General features: G+C 41.9%; 1 protein-coding gene across 4 annotated transcripts in view; it reads left to right on the top strand.

Annotated features, from left to right (window-relative positions):
- Positions 1–20,674, top strand: part of ALG9 (ALG9 alpha-1,2-mannosyltransferase) — a 99,092-nt gene that overhangs the window by 25,808 nt on the left and 52,610 nt on the right. For 3 of the 4 annotated variants that reach the window (XR_003972617.2, XM_030333915.2, XM_030333918.1), the window contains exons 9-13: positions 2,715–2,837; positions 6,002–6,156; positions 9,244–9,373; positions 10,011–10,158; positions 11,288–11,417. Coding sequence is in view for 3 of the 4 variants with exons in the window: in XM_030333915.2 (XP_030189775.1) it covers positions 2,715–2,837; positions 6,002–6,156; positions 9,244–9,373; positions 10,011–10,158; positions 11,288–11,417 (686 nt within the window). In the remaining variant the exon portion in view is untranslated. Of the gene's footprint in view, positions 1–2,714; positions 2,838–6,001; positions 6,157–9,243; positions 9,374–10,010; positions 10,159–11,287; positions 11,418–15,942; positions 16,062–20,674 lie in introns of those variants that run through there. The other variant, XM_030333917.2, reaches the window with a different exon arrangement.

Genomic DNA, 20,674 nt, shown 5'->3' with positions numbered 1-20,674 from the left:
TTTTTTTTTTTTCTGCATAGTTGAGCTTTGATAGTTTCTGAGAAGTGGCATCAAATTGCCTCCCTGGAAAGAGAGGAAAGTTTTTACTCTTTTTTCAAGGCAGGTGTCTGATCATGTAGGGGAGGACACTGGGTAAGAGAATTCCCTGTTTTTGTCTCTTTCTGCCCTTGTTTTTAAGACTGTTGTGACTTGAACCTTCCCTGCCTTTGGCTTATCCTCCAGTTTTTGCCTTGTTCTTCCAGGAAGCGATAGTCTATTATGAAATGTTCACAGCCTAGCTCTGAACTTGATCTATGAGTTCCTAACACATAAACATAGTTGACTTTACCAAATTGATGCTTTGGGTTCAGAATTTCAGAGTATAGTACACCTAGGTAAAAAGGTAGTCAGCCCTAGAGGGAGGGTACAGTCAGTTGTGGTAGAGACCAATATTTGCTGGGAATAAAGTGCTTTCCTGAAAAAAAAAAATAAGTATTTGTAAGGAGCAAAGAAAGGCTTTTTTTTTTTTTCTTTCTATAGATGCTTATTAGGATCTATAAAAGATGATATAAAAGATGATCTCCTTTCTCCCTAGTCACTCTGGTTTTTCTTCTCAGGCTCAGATTTCCAGAATTTGGTTGGAAAAAAGGAGGGCCAAGGTTGACAGCCCTGCTTCCACACTGGTGGTCAGGAGAAGATTATGCAAAAAACTACCTTTCTGGGAACTGGACTCCTAAGAGACTCAGTTTCAGAAATGTGTTATTACATATTAAAATCCAGAGAAGATGGGTATTTCTTTTTGAAAATCATCACTTTTTTTTCTTTTTTTATTTTTTTTATTAAAAAAAATTTTTTTTTAACGTTTATTCATTTTTTGAGACAGAGAGAGACAAAGCATGAATGGGGGAAGGTCAGAGAGAGAGGGAGACACAGAATCAGAAGCAGGCTCCAGGCTCTGAGCTGTCAGCACAGAGCCTGACATGGGGCTTGAACTCACCACGAGATCATGACCTGAGCCGAAGTTGGACGCCCAACCGACTGAGCCACCCAGGCACCCCGAAAATCATCACTTTTCTATAACCCAAACGGGTATTGGTAAAGAATACAGGCTATGAATGTCTCTATTGAACTTGGCCTGGGACAGGAGCTCTGTTCATGAACATCGCAATCAATGTATTTAGACAGGAAGGAGTGAGCTTTTGCAAAAGGTGACATACAGTTGAAGTGGAGTTTTACTTAGGGTACCCCACCCTCCCTTCCCCTAAATGTTTCTAGCATTACGGGTTTGGTTTCTAATCTTATTTTGCTGTGCAAGCTGCAAAAATGTCAGGTTTTTCTGACTGTTCCTCTGCCTTCTGATTACCCTTTTAAGCAGTGCTGATTGCAGGAAATTGCTGTGGTGCAAGGCGGGTGTCACAACATGCAGTGATTAAAACCCACATGTGTCATTCACTGCCTGATGGAAGTAATCACACAGAGGGGAAGAGCAGATAAAGAGCCTGCTAAATGTGCATGGGGGGCTGGTCCCGCCTTTGGGTTCAAGGATTTTGAGTTAAAGAATCGAAACTGGTGTGGGTAAGGCTTGTGTTTTCATTTTGTTTCGTTCTGAGTCCTCAAAACTTCTAAACAGGATCTGGGGCTCTGAACATTATTTTCCTAAGGAAAACAAATTGTTGCTTTTTACCAAACACAGGGTCCCATGACAGTAGAATAGTGGTTAAACATATCAAGGGCCAAGAGACTGGGATGTAAATGGAATGAACGGGTGAGAATAAAAGGGGAAAGGCCTGAGTAGCTCGGTCCTACAAGACGGCTCCCACTTGGCCCTGCTACAGCCACACTCCAGACATCAGTAACCGGTCCAGATTGTCACTTCCGACCAGCTGTAGATGGGAAGTTCCAGCAACCCCCTCTTTGGGTTCGCTTAATTTGCTAGAGTGGCTCACAGAGCTTAAAGAAACATTTACTTAAGTTTACCAGCTTAGTGGGCAGGATATTATAAAGGATACAGAGGAATAGCCAGGTGGAAGAGATGCATAGGGCAGGGAGTGTGGGATGGAGCTCAGAACTCCCATCCTTCCCAGGTGTACACACTCCTCGTGCTTCTATGTGTTCATCAACCTGAAGTTCTCTGGACCCTGTCCTTCTGGGTTTTTATGGAGGCTTTGTTACACAGGCATGATTGCTGAAATCATTGGCCGTGGGTGTGACTGAACTCTTGCCAGCCCTTCTTCCCTCCCTGGAGGTCAGCAGGGGGGGACTGAAAATTTTAACCGTCCCATCAGGGCAGTTAGGTCACACAGTTGGTTCTGGCCAACCATCCCCATCCTTTGCCCCCCACCTGAGGGCTTTCCCCAAATCTCCTAATTAACAGAAGACCCAGAAGACACCCTTATCGCTCTCACCACTTAGGAAATTCCAAAGGTTTTAGGAGCTCTGTGCCAGGAACAGAGATGAAGACCAAATATAAATTACTTATTATAAATCACATTATCACCACTAAGCTATTTAAATTATTTGCTTGTTCTGGAAAAGTAACAAATCCCATTCTCTTCCCCACATCTGCTCTTGTGCTTCCCCTGTGTGACTGAGCCCTAGTAACTGAGTTCCCATTGTGGACTCCTTCACTTGAGGCATCGGACCATCAACACTGCTTGAACAAAGAACATTCTGAATCCAGCATTGTAAAAGATATGGAAGGCATCCACTAATTATTTTTTATTTGTTTCCCCCAGGTACAGAACCCTGGTATTTCTATTTAATTAACGGATTTCTTAATTTTAACGTAGCCTTTGCTTTGGCTCTTCTGGTCCTACCACTGACTTCTTTGATGGAGTACCTACTGCAGAGGTTTCATGGTGAGTGGAGTAAGGGATGGAAGGTTTCTGGGGAGGAAAGAGCAAGTAACAATGTATACCAAGAAGTGAAAATGAATCTACTTATTCTCTTCTCCATTTTCTTCCCATGGCAATGGTTGGCTTATCAAATTATCATTCTGTGTTTGTAGATTATTTAAATTTATGTGAAGGTTCAGTTAATAATTGCAAGTTAAGTTGACAAAGGGAGGAATTTTATATCCCTTCGAGTGAGGAAGTCAGGATAGCATACAGAACCGCATGGGGAGGCAAAAACAGTCATAAAATCTCAGGAGATGAAAGTATTTGAGTCTTGGGTTTTTTAAAGAAATGTGTAGTAATATGGATAACTGTTGAAGATAATAAGTCATAGAGGTAAATACTCCTTGGGAAATTACTTTAACCAAAAATTTGAAAACTAAACCATACAGGGATTTCCCTCAAATTTGATACTGAAGTGAGAGAAGCTTTGGACTTCCTGAGAAACATTATGCTTCTCTTTGTTCCGTTTTGCTTCTGTGTTTGCCTTATTGTGGAAGGTTTGGTTTGTCATTTATTTTGCTTGCTCTGATTCCGTAGTGCACAGCAAGTGTTTTCTCAAGTTGTCACAGATTTGGATATCTGGTGCCCATGTTTCGTTTATGGAAGACAGATTTGAGCAGAAATTCATATGAGCTTTGGAAAGAGATTTAATTTCAGACATTTCAGTCTGATTTGGATGCCATATGATCTCTCCATCCCGCCCCCCATTCTGCTTTTCTGCTATTAATGGTTTGTAGAGTTCACTGTGTTACACTATTTGAATACGAAAGCAGTCTCCAGTCACTTGTTTTGTTTTAGCATAACCATAATGCCATTATCCTAATAAAATCGGCAATTCCTTAATATCTAATACCCAGTTGATACTCAGGTTTCCTACACTGTCTGAAAAACAGCTTTTTATAGTTGTTTAAAAGAGGTTCTAAAAAAGGGTCATATACTGACTTTGATATTAAGTTTGTTCAGCTTTTTACGAGGTTCCCCCCTCTTGTTTTTCCTCCTGAAGATTTCTTTTTTTTTTTTTATTTTTTATTTTTTAAATTTTTTTTTTTTTCAACGTTTATTTATTTTTGGGACAGAGAGAGACAGAGCATGAACGGGGGAGGGGCAGAGAGAGAGGGAGACACAGAATCGGAAACAGGCTCCAGGCTCTGAGCCATCAGCCCAGAGCCCGACGCGGGGCTCGAACTCACGGACCGCGAGATCGTGACCTGGCTGAAGTCGGACGCTTAACCGACTGCGCCACCCAGGCGCCCCTCCTCCTGAAGATTTCTAAAGAAATCAGGTCACCCATCTTGCATAATGTCCCACATTTGGATCCAGCTGTCTGTCACCTGGGGTGTTAACTTAGTCCTGCATTCCTTGCATGTCCTAAGGATCACTTTATCTCTCTCTTTTTTTTTTTTTTTTTGAAAAGTAACTTTTTTTTTCTTTACTGTAAAGATAATTTATGCTTGTAGAGAATTTGGACATGCTTGTGATGTAAGTATAAAAACAGCATATTAAGCTGTTCTCTACAGTACGAATCCAATTTTGTTTTAAAAATGTGTAATTTGCACACATGTCCACCTAGTAAAAAAAAAAAAATGAGTGCTGTTTTTCTTTATACTTTCTGTGTATTTTATAATAGAAAAATGTTCTTTTGAAGAGAAAAAACCCAGAAAAACATAAAGCAGGAAAGTTACCTATTTTCTCATCATGTGATACAACTGTGGTTATGATTTTGTAATTTTACAGAGGACATTCAAACAGGTTAGGCTATATTTTATTTAAGTTTTTTAAATGTTTGTGTAGTTTTCAGAGTGAGTGAGATGGAGCATGAGTGGAGGAGGGGCAGAGACAGAGGGAGACAGAATCCAAAGCAAGTTCCAGCCTCTGAGCTGTCGGCACAGAGCCCATTGTGGGACTCGAATTCAGGACCTGTGAGATCATGACCTGGGCCGAAGTCAGATGCTTAACTGACAGAGCCACCCAGGTGCCCAAGTAGGCCATATTTTTACAAATATATTTGCTAGCCTTGAAGATACAGAAACGGATTTCATTTTTTTGTAATCAAGAAAACTCCAACCTAAAATACTTCTTGGAAAGATGTAAATCATAGATTATCACCTAAAATCTTAAGGTAAGATCTTAGAGTAGAAAGTTTAAAGGATAAGCCTGGTGTTGCATTTGAAGAATTTTCATCTCTAAAGAGTTTCTACAAAAATACTGATAAGTTAGAAACACCAAAGTGGATCTTGATGATAATCCTGAGCTTTTCCTCTAAACTTGCTCCTTGTAGACATAACACCAGGGGGCGCTGTCGATCTACCCTTTGCCAGTGATTTCTAGCACTGCTGATCATCACTCGTAGAAGCGCAGTAGGGGATGCCTTCACCGTGGGTTGCAGGTTTATCGGTCAGTGTTCATGTGCCTAACCACAGGAACTTTCCAGCAGGTGCTTGAGTCTTAGAGCTCATTAAATGGCTTTAATTCTTTCACATGCCTTGAGTATATGTTAGTTTCAGTTTTAAGATTCAGAGTGGATGGGTATTGTGAGAGGAGAACAAACATCATCAGTAAACTTCCTTTAAGAGTTGCTTTTATATTTGCTTTGAGACAGACTCTTTTGCCATTTGTAGCTTGACAAAAAACGATGGGTTTGAGAATCCAACTTTTTCTTTCCTTTGGTCTAAATCTATTTAGACTGGTATATAAGAAAGGAGATTAATCTATTAAATAGAGCATAGGAATTAAAACCCAAGAAATGAGTTTATGTTATGCTTTTGGTTAATCTCAGGAACCTTTACCTTAGTGGCAGGACTCACTGAGGAGAGAAGGCTTTTCTTCTTTATCCAATATATTAAGATTTATTACTCAGTCCCTTGACTTTGATTTGTGTTCCAGCCAAGTCCAGTATTGTGACTCACATTAGAGGCTGGCTTTCTTGGGGGAGCTCAGGAGTATATACCTTTTTCTACTTGACCCCTTTATTGCATCAGAGAAAGTGTGAATATAAAGGCTCAAACATTTTATGGGGTGCCATACACATAGGGTGTATTCCCATCTGAGATCGAGAGAACACTGAAACTAAAGATGTTGTTTTATTCTAACATGGTGAAAGGTGGATGTTTTTCTGTGTCTTACAGTTCAGAATTTAGGCCACCCGTATTGGCTTACCTTGGCTCCAATGTATATTTGGTTTATAATTTTCTTCATCCAGCCTCACAAAGAGGAGAGATTTCTTTTCCCTGTGTATCCACTTATATGTCTCTGTGGTGCTGTGGCCCTTTCTGCACTTCAGGTGAGTTTCAGGGAAATGTACATTTGCTTCGTTCTGTTTCACTTGTTAAATTGGTCATAAAGCTTAAAGGCAAATTACAGTATGCTTCCCCCAAGATACTTTATCCATACAATAAACCTGATACACATATTAAAGTAACTACCATTGTTTATGTATTGCTTGCTTGGCTGTTGATCATACTCTTACGCTGATTACATATTTGCATTGTTAACTGGTGTGTTAATTTCTTTCTATTGCCAACCAGAATCCACTTGCTATTAAAGGAATTTGGTTAGATCGTTGTATAGGCCTACCACAAGATGGTGGCGCCATGGCAGAAATAATGGAACGTCTGCTCCTTAGCTATGAGATCAGATTAAAACTTGCTCAAGTGTTGGGATAACATCAGGCAGTTAGCAATATGGGACACTTTGTAATCCTGGCTTAAAACCTGTCCAGGTCAATTCCTTTTCAGAATTTATCTTGGATGTATCTGTATTTGTGGTCTCAGAAGCCTCCAGGCTCTCTCTCTCTTTATTTTTTTAAGTTTATTCATTTCATGACTGAGGGAGGGGCAGAGAGAGAGGGAGACAGAGGATCCCACTGTTAGTGCGGAGCCTGATGCGGGGCTTGAGCCCACGAACTGAACCCTGAGATTATGACCTGAACCGAAATCCAGAGTCAGATGCTTAACTGACTGAGCCTCCCAGGCGCCCCTCCAGGCTTATTTTTGACCTCTGCTGCCATTTGCAATTGGCAGAAAAGAGTAATTAGGGAAGCATTTTTTTCCTTAACACTTCTATAGTGCTATAATTCACAAACCATATGATTTACCCATTTAAAAAGCATAGAATTAAATGGTTTTTAGTACAGTCACAGGTCTGTGTAACTATCACCACAGTCAATTTTAGAGCATTTTTATCATCTCAAAAGCTCTGTACCCTTTAGCTGTCATATCTCCCAGCTATAAGCAACCACTAGTCTACTTTCTGTCTCTGAAGATTTGCCCATGGAGTCCTAAAACACATGGTCCTCGTGACTGGCTGCTTTCAGTTAGCCTCTTGTTTTGTTTTTTTGTTTTTTTAATTTTTAAAAAAATGTTTATTTTTTGAGAGATGTAGAGAGCACAAGTGGGGGAGGGGCGTAGGAGAGAGGAAGACACAGAATCTGAAGCAGGCTTCAAACTCTGAGCTGCCAGCACAGAGCCCAGTTCGGGTCTCCAACTTGGGAATGGCAAGATGGTGCCTTGAGCCGAAGTCGGACACTTAACCAACTGAGCTACCTGGGCGTCCCATCGGCATCATGTTTTTAAGGCTCATCCATGTTAGGTTTATAGTTTTAAGAAAGAATTTTAATTATAAATGTAATTGCACTTTATTGCAGATAATAAAGTTAATTGTTTAAAATCACTGTCTAAGTTAGCCCTACTATCATAACAAAACCATCTTCCAGCATATTTGCCTCTCATGTACCAGACTTGATGATGGTTATAATCTGACATCTAACTTAATATGTCTTTTAATACAACTACATATCATTTTCAGTGTTGCCAAATCTATACCCTTATTTGAATAGGAGTATGTTCTCAATTTGGCATAATACATAACATTATTGTATATGTAAACTACTAAACTTATATCTATGATTAGATATATAATTTATGGTAGGTTTAAGTTGCTTATTTATTTCAGGATTATAAATAATGTTAGGATGAATATCTTTCTTGAGGTATATGGATTGTTTCCTTAGGACAGATTCTTTAAAATATGAAAGGAGTTCAAACCCACTGATGGCAATAGATTTGTTGGCAATATATTTATTGACGGCAATAGCTATAGATGGCAATATTTGTAATAGATTATAAAATTGCTTCCCAAAAGTAGTTCTAGTCTAGGAGGGAAAGAAAGCAATAAATCTAATGGGAAGGTACTCACAGACTGTAGAACTCATGCATACATGTATATATTGTAATAATATTCATCTAGTTTGTAAAATAGTTCAGATAATTAACAGCATTTTCCTGATGTTCTATGAGAGGAATTCTTTTGTTTGGTCATGAGACATTTTCTTGATACCAAAAACTTTGATGAAAGCTTGTCAGTGGAGGAAAGTAAAGATTAATACTTGTTACATCAAAATTAGAGATACTGCATATATCAAAGCAAACTGCTAAAAAGCACTTTTGTTCTTATTTATTAAAAAAAATGTCTTTTGGGGCACCTGGGTGGCTCTGTCGGTTGAGTGTCCGACTTCAGCTCAGGTCATGATCTCACAGTTTGTGAGTTCGAGCCCCGTGTTGGGCTCTGTGCTGACAGCTCGGAGCCTGGAACCTGCTTCGTATTCTGTGTCTCCCTCTCTCTTTGCTTATCCCTGCTCACGCGCTCTCTCTCTCTCTCTCTCTCTTTGCCTCTGTCTCAAAAATAAATCAACATTTAAAAAAAATGTTTTTAAAAAAATTTTTTTTTTTCAACGTTTATTTATTTTTTTTGGGACAGAGAGAGACAGAGCATGAACGGGGGAGGGGCAGAGAGAGAGGGAGACACAGAATCGGAAACAGGCTCCAGGCTCTGAGCCATCAGCCCAGAGCCTGACGCGGGACTCGAGCTCACGGACCGCGAGATCGTGACCTGGCTGAAGTCGGACGCTTAACCGACTGCGCCACCCAGGCGCCCCCCAAAAAATGTTTTTTAAGCCGGCTCCACACCCAGTGTGGACCTGCCCTCATGACTCTGGGATCAAAAGTTTCATGCTGTACCAACTGAGCCAGCCAGGCACACCAGCACTTTCATTTAAATATTAAAAAAACAAATTATTAGGATTTTCTAAGCACTAGAGAGATGTCTATATACTTTTCCTGTGAAGCTGGTGAGAATTCCTCTGGTTGGGCTGACCCGTAGATAATTTAAACAGAGCTTGCTTTCATCTTAGAATTTGGAGTGGGCACTCACTGTTGGCAAATGCTCAGACCCTTGATGGAACCTCTTTGGCTGCTTCTTCCCCTCTTGGTGTTAGGATGTTTTATGATAGTGTTTTTTTTATTATGCAAGTTCTTTTTTTTTTTTTTTTTTTTTTTTTTTTTTTTTTCAATACAGTTTTCTTTCCTTCTAGAAATGTTACCACTTCGTGTTTCAGCGATACCGTCTGGAGCATTACACTGTGACGTCGAACTGGCTGGCGTCAGGAACGCTCTTCCTGTTTGGCCTCCTGTCCTTTTCCCGCTCTGTGGCACTGTTCAAAGGTAGAGGCACACAGTGCCCATGCTCGCAAGGCACTTCACCTTGGGTTTTGCTCCGTGTGTGATTATTACACTTCAGCGTTAGCTGGGAGGAGGACTTTCCTATAAAGAGAGCCTATGGGCTTCATTTGTGATTGGGCTGTGACTTACCTAAAGATTAAAGAGAAGATTGACAATTCCTTTCGCAGTGATTAACTATAAAAGCTTTTTTTCTATTCTTGTGTTTTTTAATTTTATTTTTTAGAGGATGCTTTTTCATTTTGAGGAATGAACTAAAGAAGCCTTCAACATAGGAAGCAAATTTGGGGCTCAATTCCCATGATAATACTCTTCCTATAGTCATTATTTGGGTCCACAAGATTAAAATGTGCTCAAAGAACAGAAGCGAGAAAGGCGGAAGGGTGTACAGAAGGGCAAGAAAGCAAATTATATTTGGTAAAACAGGGTCTCTGCTGTGATCATCTTCGTAACTGTAGAGACGCTGTGTGTCAAGGGAGCCAGCTTCTTGCTGCCATTGTTGGGGGCCTTCACACTCTTAAATTACACATGGATTACATTGGGTCATTAACATGCATCATGATTAAATGTTAGACTCTCATCTTACATGTCTTCAGCTTTCACAAACCTTTCTCCCTTCCAGGGTATCACGGGCCCCTTGATTTGTATCCAGAATTTTACCGAATTGCCACGGACCCAACCATCCACACTGTCCCAGAAGGCAGGCCTGTGAATGTCTGTGTAGGGAAGGAGTGGTATCGATTTCCCAGTAGCTTCCTTCTGCCTGATAAGTAAGTTGTTTCTAAATCCCCAAGGTTTTAAATCCAGGAGTAAAAATAGCAATTCTGTGGCAAAGTCTCCCTAAGTTTACTTTCATTTTGGGGTTTTCACAAAAAGTTTTTGAACAACGGGCCACTTCCGAGCTGTGAGGTCTGCACTGTGCGACCGTTTCCTGTGTCCAGTAGAGTGAGCACTGTGTCCGGCTGTGCACCCTGCACTACCTGTGACTATAGACATCTGGGAACTTCTAAAAACACTCTGGGACCTAGACTCCTGCTAGTGGCTCTTTCTCAGGATTCATATTTAAATTTCTATCATCTGATATTAATCGATTTCCAAAAGTGGTCCAGAAACTCAGGCTAAAAGGATATTTTTGAAGAAGAAATGTTGGTCATCCAATAACGGTGTAAGTTCTTTACCAAAATATGGACAGTGGGGAGAGCTGTGGTTAAGATATCTGTACCTTTATGCTGTTGTTGGATGATGATAGCATAGACTGTGGAGTTCCTTGTGTTGGCTTCATGTGGACAGGGAAGGTTCTATTTATGGAAAAGGGAAGTCAGGTTAAGATGAGTCCTGATGCGGCTTAGCCGGTGGAGGTATTTTGTGTGTAGTGCACATCTAGTATCCGTCACTAATGATTCAAGGAAAATGGTTTTAAGTATTAACTTTAGCCTTTGCCTTTTATATTTGAAATAGTTTCCTAACTAAAGATATTTTTGAGAGTTGCTCAGGAACAAAGTACGTCTCCCATGGTGTGTTCTTACATCTTACTCTTTTCCTGTTTGATGAATTTGCTTTAATTTTGGTAAATGCCTCTGATCATGTGGTAATTGGCGACAGACTGGCATGGTTCTCCGATGTTTGGTGGTATGACCGTTTGGTTGCAAATTTTACTGCCAAGAGTTGTTGACATTGATCGAGAGACTTCTCGATGAGTTTCTCAACGATGTTGGACTGAGTTACGACCTCTGCCTCTCTGCTCCCTGGTGGATCGAGGTTTTAGCAGAAATATATTTTTTCCAAGTGAAATGTTTTTCACATGAATTTTGGGGGGGGGGGGCTTGTTTATTTCAAGTACATTTGGCAATATGGGCCCCCTGTGTTTTCCTTACTCTCTCTTATTTGTGTTTCTGACAGTTGGCAGCTTCAGTTCATTCCATCAGAGTTCAGGGGCCAGTTACCAAAACCTTTTGCGGAGGGACCACTGGCCACCCGGATTGTTCCTACTGACATGAATGACCAGAACCTGGAGGAGCCATCCAGATACGTAAGGGCAACATTCTCCTGTTACTACTTTGAACAAAGTTCTACCCCTAAAATCTGTTGGCATACATGTTAGAGCATTGATGAAATGGGAATGTCTTAGAAAGTGATTCCTTCAGGGTAAGAGATGTAACGGGTTTGTAGAGAAAGAATAATAGCACTTTTATTTTAAAATTTCCTTTTGCTTTCTATGTGAAACATGTAGTGCAGTGTATTTTCTAAGCCAGTCTGGAAAGTTTCTTGTGTTGAATTCGAATCATCGTGTTGAAACGCGTTTTGAAACTCTCATCATTCCCTGGCCTATTAAAATATTCGGTGGGGAGCTTTCAAATTCTCAGTAGATCTTTGACCTAACTGCTAGTGCATTCTGGTTTTAGCAAATGGGTAGTTGTGAGTGCAGGCTGTGTTCATGGTGAGCACGTGGAGCGTTCCCTGTCAGGATTGTGCCCTTTTCCCCACTCATTGTCACATACTCCAATATCCCATGTGGTTTTATTTCAGCTCCTTGGAAAGAGGACACTTGCGTCATTGATACTTGTAAAATCGTTCATGGTAGAAAAGGTGAGAGCAGTAATGCTTCTGGTTCCCAGAGACAGTAGAAGAATATTTTATAGAATTACTAGAAAACCTTTTTTTTTTTTTTTTTTTGGCAATCTGTCTTTTAAAGAAACATTGAATGGTAGATGACAAATACGTTTTGTTTAGGTTTTCCCATGTACTTATTATGTGAAATGATGGGGGCTTGTGGTATTACGAAGGGCTCCTGTGGCCTTTCAACTCCCAGACAGAGACCTTCAGGGCCGAGCAATGAGATTCTTATCGCGGGCCTTGTAGCCATAAGCTGTGGAGGCTGCCGTTGTAAGATACAATGGCCTGGCCCTCTCAGAAGGTGAGATCTTTATTCCACTGAGTGGTTGATTTTAGAGCTTTCTTTATAACTTGAGTCTCTGATTTCTGTAGCATTGAAGATAGCCCGGGATGGGGTAAACTGTTGTTGGTCACTTTTGTTTTAGCTGCGCATACTCTCCCGACAGCAGGCTTTGATGTGTAGGGACTCCCCATGAGGAAACTGGGTAGTCAGAAGGCTAGGCATGTACAGCATGATGGGAGAAAGATACAGATGGAGCGTGAGGTTGTCGTAGTTATGTTTTAGGAAGAAGTAACACAGAGCTAGTAGTAAAAAGGAGCATGGACTTTGGAGTCAGGTAGGCCTGAGTTCAAATCCCAGGTCTGTTTACCTTGGTGACCTTGGGCAAATTGGTTAACTTCTCTGTTCAACTAATAGCAGTTTCTATCTGTAAAATGAGAATAATGACGCTCACTTTGGATGATTATAATGAGATACTATATCTGTCATATTTAGCGTAGTATCTGGTACATGGGATTTCCCACAAATGTTCTTTATCTGATAATGACATGGATTAGAGGTAAGGGAGCCCTAAAGAGGTTTTATAATCAGCCTCAATCTCTCCGTCCATCCTTACTTCTCTTGTTCTCCAACCTGATTTTTGTCCACTCACACTCCCATTACCTTTTCCATCCCAATGACTTTGCTTCTTTTGGTGACCACGCCTGGACCACCTTTGTCTCCCTCCTTTGTCTCCCTCCTTTGTCTCCCTCCTTTGTCTCCCTCCTTCGTCTCCCTCCTTCGTCTCCCTCCTTCGTCTCCCTCCTTCGTCTCCCTCCTTCGTCTCCCTCCTTCGTCTCCCTCCCTTCGTCTCCCTCCTTCGTCTCCCTCCTTCGTCTCCCTCCTTCGTCTCCCTCCTTCGTCTCCCTCCTTCGTCTCCCTCCTTCGTCTCCCTCCTTCGTCTCCCTCCTTCGTCTCCCTCCTTCGTCTCCCTCCTTCGTCTCCCTCCTTCGTCTCCCTCCTTCGTCTCCCTCCTTCGTCTCCCTCCTTCGTCTCCCTCCTTCGTCTCCCTCCTTCGTCTCCCCCTTCGTCTCCCTCCTTCGTCTCCCTCCTTCGTCTCCCTCCTTCGTCTCCCTCCTTCGTCTCCCTCCTTCGTCTCCCTCCTTCGTCTCCCTCCTTCGTCTCCCTCCTTCGTCTCCCTCCTTCGTCTCCCTCCTTCGTCTCCCTCCTTCGTCTCCCTCCTTCGTCTCCCTCCTTCGTCTCCCTCCTTCGTCTCCCTCCTTCGTCTCCCTCCTTCGTCTCCCTCCTTCGTCTCCCTCCTTCGTCTCCCTCCTTCGTCTCCCTCCTTCGTCTCCCTCCTTCGTCTCCCTCCTTCGTCTCCCTCCTTCGTCTCCCTCCTTCGTCTCCCTCCTTCGTCTCCCTCCTTCGTCTCCCTCCTCGTCTCCCTCCTTCGTCTCCCTCCTTCGTCTCCCTCCTTCGTCTCCTCCTTCGTCTCCCTCCTTCGTCTCCCTCCTTCGTCTCCCTCCTTCGTCTCCCTCCTTCGTCTCCCTCCTTCGTCTCCTCCTTCGTCTCCCTCCTTCGTCTCCCTCCTTCGTCTCCCTCCTTCGTCTCCCTCCTTCGTCTCCCTCCTTCGTCTCCCTCCTTCGTCTCCCTCCTTCGTCTCCCTCCTTCGTCTCCCTCCTTCGTCTCCCTCCTTCGTCTCCCTCCTTCGTCTCCCTCCTTCGTCTCCCTCCTTCGTCTCCCTCCTTCGTCTCCCTCCTTCGTCTCCCTCCTTCGTCTCCCTCCTTCGTCTCCTCCTCGCTCCCTCCTTCGTCTCCCTCCTTCGTCTCCCTCCTTCGTCTCCCTCCTTCGTCTCCCTCCTTCGTCTCCCTCCTTCGTCTCCCTCCTTCGTCTCCCTCCTTCGTCTCCCTCCTTCGTCTCCCTCCTTCGTCTCCCTCCTTCGTCTCCCTCCTTCGTCTCCCTCCTTCGTCTCCCTCCTTCGTCTCCCTCCTTCTGCCTTAGGAGGTAGCCTTTCCCAGCTGTTGAAGCTGAGCTGTGCTCCTTTAAATGCCTTAAATACTTATTTGTACCATTCATTTAGCCATTTAATTTTGTCTTATGTTACTTACATATTTCTGATCTCTGTGTCCTGTCTTTCCCCATCAGCCTGTGCATGCTGTGAGGAGAGCCCTGGTTTTTTTCTGTATTCACCACAGCCTCTGGGGTGGTGCTGTGCCTGCTTTCCGAGTGGAGAAATGAACATTTCTCATCACTGTGATAGTGATGTGGAGAGAGAGCTGGCTAGAAAATCTGCAGGGGCCTTTTGCACACTTCTTGGGCTTTGGTCCCTGGGTTTTTTTGGTTAGGTCATATTTCCGTGTTCTGTGCTACCAAACACTGTTAAATTCAGTTGAGTGGCTCTATGTTACCTTTATCCAAAAAGCAAAGATTTTTCAGAACACCTTTGGGAGTCACCAAAATACTGTCTGATAAAAACAGGGATGAACAAGTCAGATCTACGAGTGTGTAATGTCTTCCATTGTGCTCACCCGCCTTCCTGTGTTGGAGAGTTTTCTACAAAGTTCTTTCTGACATTTCTTACATGGTAGGGCAAGTGGCCTCCAAATCCAGGCTGCTCACCTTTCACCCTGTAGAAAGTAGAAGAGACATTGGATGGCCTACTGTGAAATCTTTGTCAGCAATGGTCAGGGATTTGTGTCTTCCAGTCAGCTATTTTTAAAAAGGTAGTGGTTTCCCTCTGGTGATAAAAGTAAAATATGTTCGTTGTATAAAATAATGAAAGCTATGAATAAAAAAGTCCTATATAATCTTATTACCCAAATATGAAACCAATGTTAGCACTTTGGTGTTTTTTTTTTCCTTTCACTTTTTTCCCTTGTGTATATGGGTGTATGTGTGTGTGTGTATAAAAGGTCAATTATTTTTTTAAGTGTTAATGTTGTAGTTTAAGAATGGTGCCAGGGAGTGCCTGGCTGGTTTAGTCAGTTAACCGTCTGACTCTTGAATTTGGCCCAGGTCATGATCTCATGGTTCTGTTGTGGGATTGAGCCCCACCTCGGGCTTTCTGCTGACGGTGTAGAGCCTGCTTGGGATTCTGTGTCTCTTCCCCTGCCCGTCCCCTCCTCAGATGCATGCACACATGCTTTCTCTTTCTTAAAAATAAATACATACACATTAATAAAAACAAAAAAGGTACCAGGATCATGTCTACAATGGCCAAATAACTTGGCCCAGTGTATAGAAGCACGTGCTGTACTATGTTAACTTTTGTGACTTCTGTTACCAATCCTGGCTTTAAGTTAAGGTTCTTTGAAGAAGGCAAAATAATTATGGTCCCTGTCTTTCCTGAGCATGGTAAATAGCATGCCTGTTGGCTCTGAGTGACAGATTTTATCCAGCCTTCCCCGTCAGTGCTAAGTGATTGGGTCTGTCTCCTGTTTCTAGTCTGCATGGAAACTAGGAAACATGCATGACTTCCTTTAGTTTGCTATTCTCTTTTACCTCTGAGTTTATCAAGAATAAGAGTGTCAAGGCTCTGTGGTTTGTAACACACTGTTAGAACTATATTGCAGAAATATTTTTTGCTCCATATTCTTTCATAATAGGTATCGAATAGCTTTTGAATATTTCATTATCAAACAGGTGGCATTCTTAGACTGGTGCATGCCACATTTTCTTCCAGAATCAAGCTCTGAATTGAGAAGATACATTTATGGCACAAAAGCAGAACACATAGACCAATGGAATAGAATAGAGACTCCAGAATTGACCCACAGAAGTATGGCCAACTAGTCTTTGACAAACCAGGAAAGAATATCCAATGGGAAAAAGTCTCTTTAACAAATGATGCTGGGAGAACTGGAGAGCAACATGCAGAAGAATGAAACTAGACCACTTTCTTAAACCATTCACAAAAATAAACTCAAAATGGATAAAGGACCTGGATGTGAGACAGGAAACCATCCAAACTCTAGAGGAGAAAGCAGGAAAAAACATCTCTGACCTCAGCCGCAGCAAATTCTTACTTGACACATCTCCAAAGGCAAGGGAATTAAAAGCAGAAATGAACTATTGGGACCTCATGAAGATAAAAAGCTTCTGCACAGCAAAGGAAACAATCAACAAAACTAAAAGGCAATCAATGGAACAGGAAAAGATATTTGCAAGTGACAAATTGGACAAAGGGCTAGTATCCAAAATCTATAAAGAGCTCACCAAACTGCACACCCAAAAAACAAATAATCCAGTAAAGAAATGGGCAGAAGACATGAATAGACACTTCTCTAAAGAAGACATCCAGGTGGCTGAAAGATGCTCAACGTCATCCTCATCAGGGAAATACAAATCAAAACCACACTCAGATACCACCTCATGCCGGTCAGAGTGGCTAAAATGAACAAATCAGGAGGCTATAGATGCTGGAGAGGATGTGGAAAAACGGGAACCTTCTTGCACTGTTAGTAGGAATGCAAACTGGTGCAGCCACTCTGGAAACAGTGTGGAGGTTGCTCAAAAAATTAAAAAATAGATCTACCCTATGACCCAGTAGTAGCACTCTTAGGTATTTACCCAAGGGATACAGGAGTGCTGATGCATAGAGGCACTTGTACCCCAATGTTTATAGCAGCACTTTCACCAATAGCCAAATTATGGAAAGAGCCCAAATGTCCATCAACTGATAAATGGATAAAGACATTGTGGTTTATATACACAATGGAGTACTACATGGCAATGAGAAAGAATGAAATATGGCCCTTTGTAGCAACGTGGATGGAACTGGAGAGTGTTATGCTAAGTGAAATAAGTCCTACAGAGAAAGATACCATATGTTTTCATTCTTATGTGGATCCTGAGAAACTTAACAGAAGATCATGGGGGAGGGGAAGGGGAAAAAAAAAAGGGAGGGAGGCAAACCATAAGAGACTCTTAAAAACTGAGAATAAACTGAGGGTTGATGGGGGGTAGGAGGGAGGGGAAAGTGGGTGATGGGCATTGAGGAGGGCAGCTGTTGGGATGAGCACTGGGTGTTGTATAGAAACCAATTTGACAATAAATTTCATATTAAAAAAAAGATACATTTAGTGTCTTCTCTTTATTACTTTACAAATCCAGTTTTTTGTTGGCTATTTCAAGGAGAATGCTTTCCTTCTGACTACAAATCTGATACCTAATGTGGGAGCTATAGGAGTAACCAACACCTGTACAGCAGAGAACTGAGACTTTGCTGATTTCTAACTTAATGCATAAGCAGCCTTGTAGGAAGCTTGTCCATCTGTTATCTTAAAAAAAAAAAAAATGCAAGTGTTCATTGATGACTTTTCCCCAGACAATGATACAGTCAGTTTGACTCTAACATGACACAGAGTTGCTAAAAATCATTGTGTGCTAAAGAGAGGAAAAAAAAAAAAAACACAAACCCACAAGGCTTATGAGAAAACTGAGATTAGAGACACAGTACTCAAAAACTTTGTGACACATAAAAAAAAAAAGAGAACGGAGCGTATAAAAATGGTAGCACAGTTTCACATATGTTAAGCAGCTACCAGTCCCTAAGTACTACAAGCATGTGGGAGTTGACCCTGAAAAAGACCTGAAGTTTGCTTGTGGCTGTGGTGCTGGAAGGGTTGCTGCTTGTGCAGCAGGGAAAGGGTGCTCTGCAATAGGACAGAAAGTCCTAACCCCAGATACAGGTGCATGTGGCTTGGAGCGTATGGTGCACCCCAGAAGCTGGGGGACAGTGGGGTGTGCTCGTGTGCAGTTGGCATCCTCCTGCTCCCATTAGTTCAGCCGACTGTGGTTTTCTGGATTCACCTCGTGTTTCTCATAGATGAGATGCCACATGAGCAAAAGCAAAGAATGAATTATGGTCCAACTGTTTCCTAATATATCTGTTGTGTTGGAACAGATTTGCATTTTCAAAACAAGTGTTACGACAGAATTGACTGTATATTCAGTCAGAGCTTTGCTTATTTTGTTACTCCCTGCTTTTCCCTGTAACCAGTAGAAAGAATTACGAATTTGGAAGGGAACTCGAGGTACCATAGAGTCCGTGATGTGCTCAGAGGGGTTGTCACCTGACAAAGGTTGGTCCGAGTGTAAGAGGCTAGCTACACTTAGGAGTCCCCAGTATGCTCTGCACCCGTCCTCTTACTTCCAAAGCCGCTTGTGGTTTATGTCATATGGCGTATCATTCGAGTATATGTTTGCACGTAATAGCTGATCATTCTTCGATGTAACAGGATTGAATAGACTGTAAATAGCAGAGCAGGAATTTTTTAAGAATTTACTTTAAGCTTCTGGAGCGGGTGTTTTAAGTAGCAGTTACTGTATTTGTCTATAGATATCATCAGGGTCCCCACTCCCTTTTCTTTTCTCTGTCATCTTTTTCTCATCCTTCCTCCTCCTTTTTATTTCCTTAAAGTTTATTTATTTTGAGAGCGAGAAGTGTATAAGTGGGGGAGGGGCAGAGAGAGAGAGAGAGAGAGAGAGAGAGGGACAAAGAGAATCCGAAGCAGGCTCTGTGCTCAAACTCACAAACCACCATGAAATCATGGCCTGAGCTGAAACCAAGAGTCAGATGCTTAACCGACTGAGCCACCCAGGTGCCCCTGTCCCCACCCCCTGCTCTAAGAATAGGAAGTCCTTACTGCAGGAGAAAATAAAGTGTCTTACAGATATCCTTGTGAACTGTTACCCGCCTGAGTGTCGAAAGAGCAAATTCAGATTGCTCTAATAGGTGCAGCAGAGTGAGGTTGGGATGACTAATAATTTAAGTGAACGCTGTTCAAAATGCTTCTTGAAAATTAATTCCCTAGTCTATTATGTTGACATTTAGAAAAGTAAACTTGACACTATCTTTCGTGACTAAATGACCAAAAACTTTGACCTGGAAGTTGACATTTTTAACAGTGCGGTACATTTTCACTCTTGATCGTAAAGTTTCAGGTGTCAAATATGCATTCAGCAAGGATGGGAGGTGACAAAACTGTAAAACGGCCTCTGCCTTTAGGTGACAACTACTTAACTGAAGGGGAGTTACTATAAAAGAAGAAATGGAAAGCCAGAAGGATACCTGTCATCTTTCCCTATCAAATCTAGGCAAGATTTAATGGCAAGAGCCCTGGGTGGGAGTCAGAAGAGCTTGTAGTTCTTCTCAGGAAGTGAGTGAAGTATATGTTTATTTCTTAAGCGACTTGGTAACTTTCCAAGGCCCCTGGGATAGTTGAACATGTGTTTCCAATTTGCTGTAACTACACCTGAAATCCAGTGGCTACCTCAGAGTATGCCATTGCCTGTTTGATAATCTAATATTTAATGGTGGCGGATCTTATCTTGACGCATGATCCCTGGGCCATGGGACCTGATGATGAGCAGAGCTGGAAGTCTGCAAATGCTTCTATCCCAAGGGGAGGACTGTGTGTCACGGGCACACTGTGCCGTGTGATGCCACCTGAGTGTGCTGCTGAGTTTGGAGAGTTGGAAAGATCCCTCCACAGCCTCATCCTGGGCTGAGTCTCTGTTACAGCTAATGAGGAAGAGCTGCGAGTATTAGTGCCCAGTGCCCCTTAGCTCATTCCTACCCCAGCAAAATGCACACCTTTTATTACCAGTGTGACGTCTGTGTCGGTTTCTTTCTTTGAGAATACATAGATTTTTTATGTCTGAGGTGGATTGTCATCCTTAACATAGATTTATTAATAAGATGTAAACTATGTGCTAATGATTGTCAATAAATCAGTTTGGATTCCTTCCCGATACACCTTTTTTTTCTTGTGCTTTGGAGGTGCTGATTTGTTCTTCTCCAAAGCTTCTAGTGGGTTCTTAGAAACTGAAAGAAGTCAGATTTCTTTCAAAATGAGTCTTAAATGCTGTATTTTACAAAATTTTAAACTAAGGCATATTTTTAGCTTCAACAGCTGGTTGATATGTAGCCTGTGACTAATGAAATGAAACACATTTTTGTTTCACGATCATGTGTTAATGTCACCCTACAATTTTGTTATTTTTGATGCAAGAAAGAATGATTAAATCTGAGGAAACAAAAAAAAAAATGAGCTTTTTGGTTATACTTGAAGGCAGATTTAAATCCAGTCTCTTGGTTTTTGAATTGTAGACGATGTTAGGGAGCATGGGCTCAGATTTTGCAGTTTGAGATATTGACAAAACTGAGAGAAGAAATCATCCTGTCTGATTCTGGCTCTTAGACCTAAGGGGCAGTAGCCACTCAGTGTCACCAGGGATTTCAACCAAGAAAACTCAAACTAAAAATAATCACAGTGAAACAGTCTGTATACAGTATGATCCAGATTTTATAAGGAAAAATCTTATCTGTAGAAAAGAAGGTCTGGGACATAAACAGGTTGATGGGTTTTTTTTTTTTTTTTTGTGGTTGGATTATAGGGGAATTCTTCTAA

This window comes from Lynx canadensis, chromosome D1 (assembly GCF_007474595.2).
Source record: "Lynx canadensis isolate LIC74 chromosome D1, mLynCan4.pri.v2, whole genome shotgun sequence".
NCBI classification, from domain to species: Eukaryota; Metazoa; Chordata; class Mammalia; order Carnivora; family Felidae; genus Lynx; species Lynx canadensis.
Note: the sequence above shows the minus strand (reverse complement) of the source record. Positions and strands in the feature narration are given on the sequence as shown.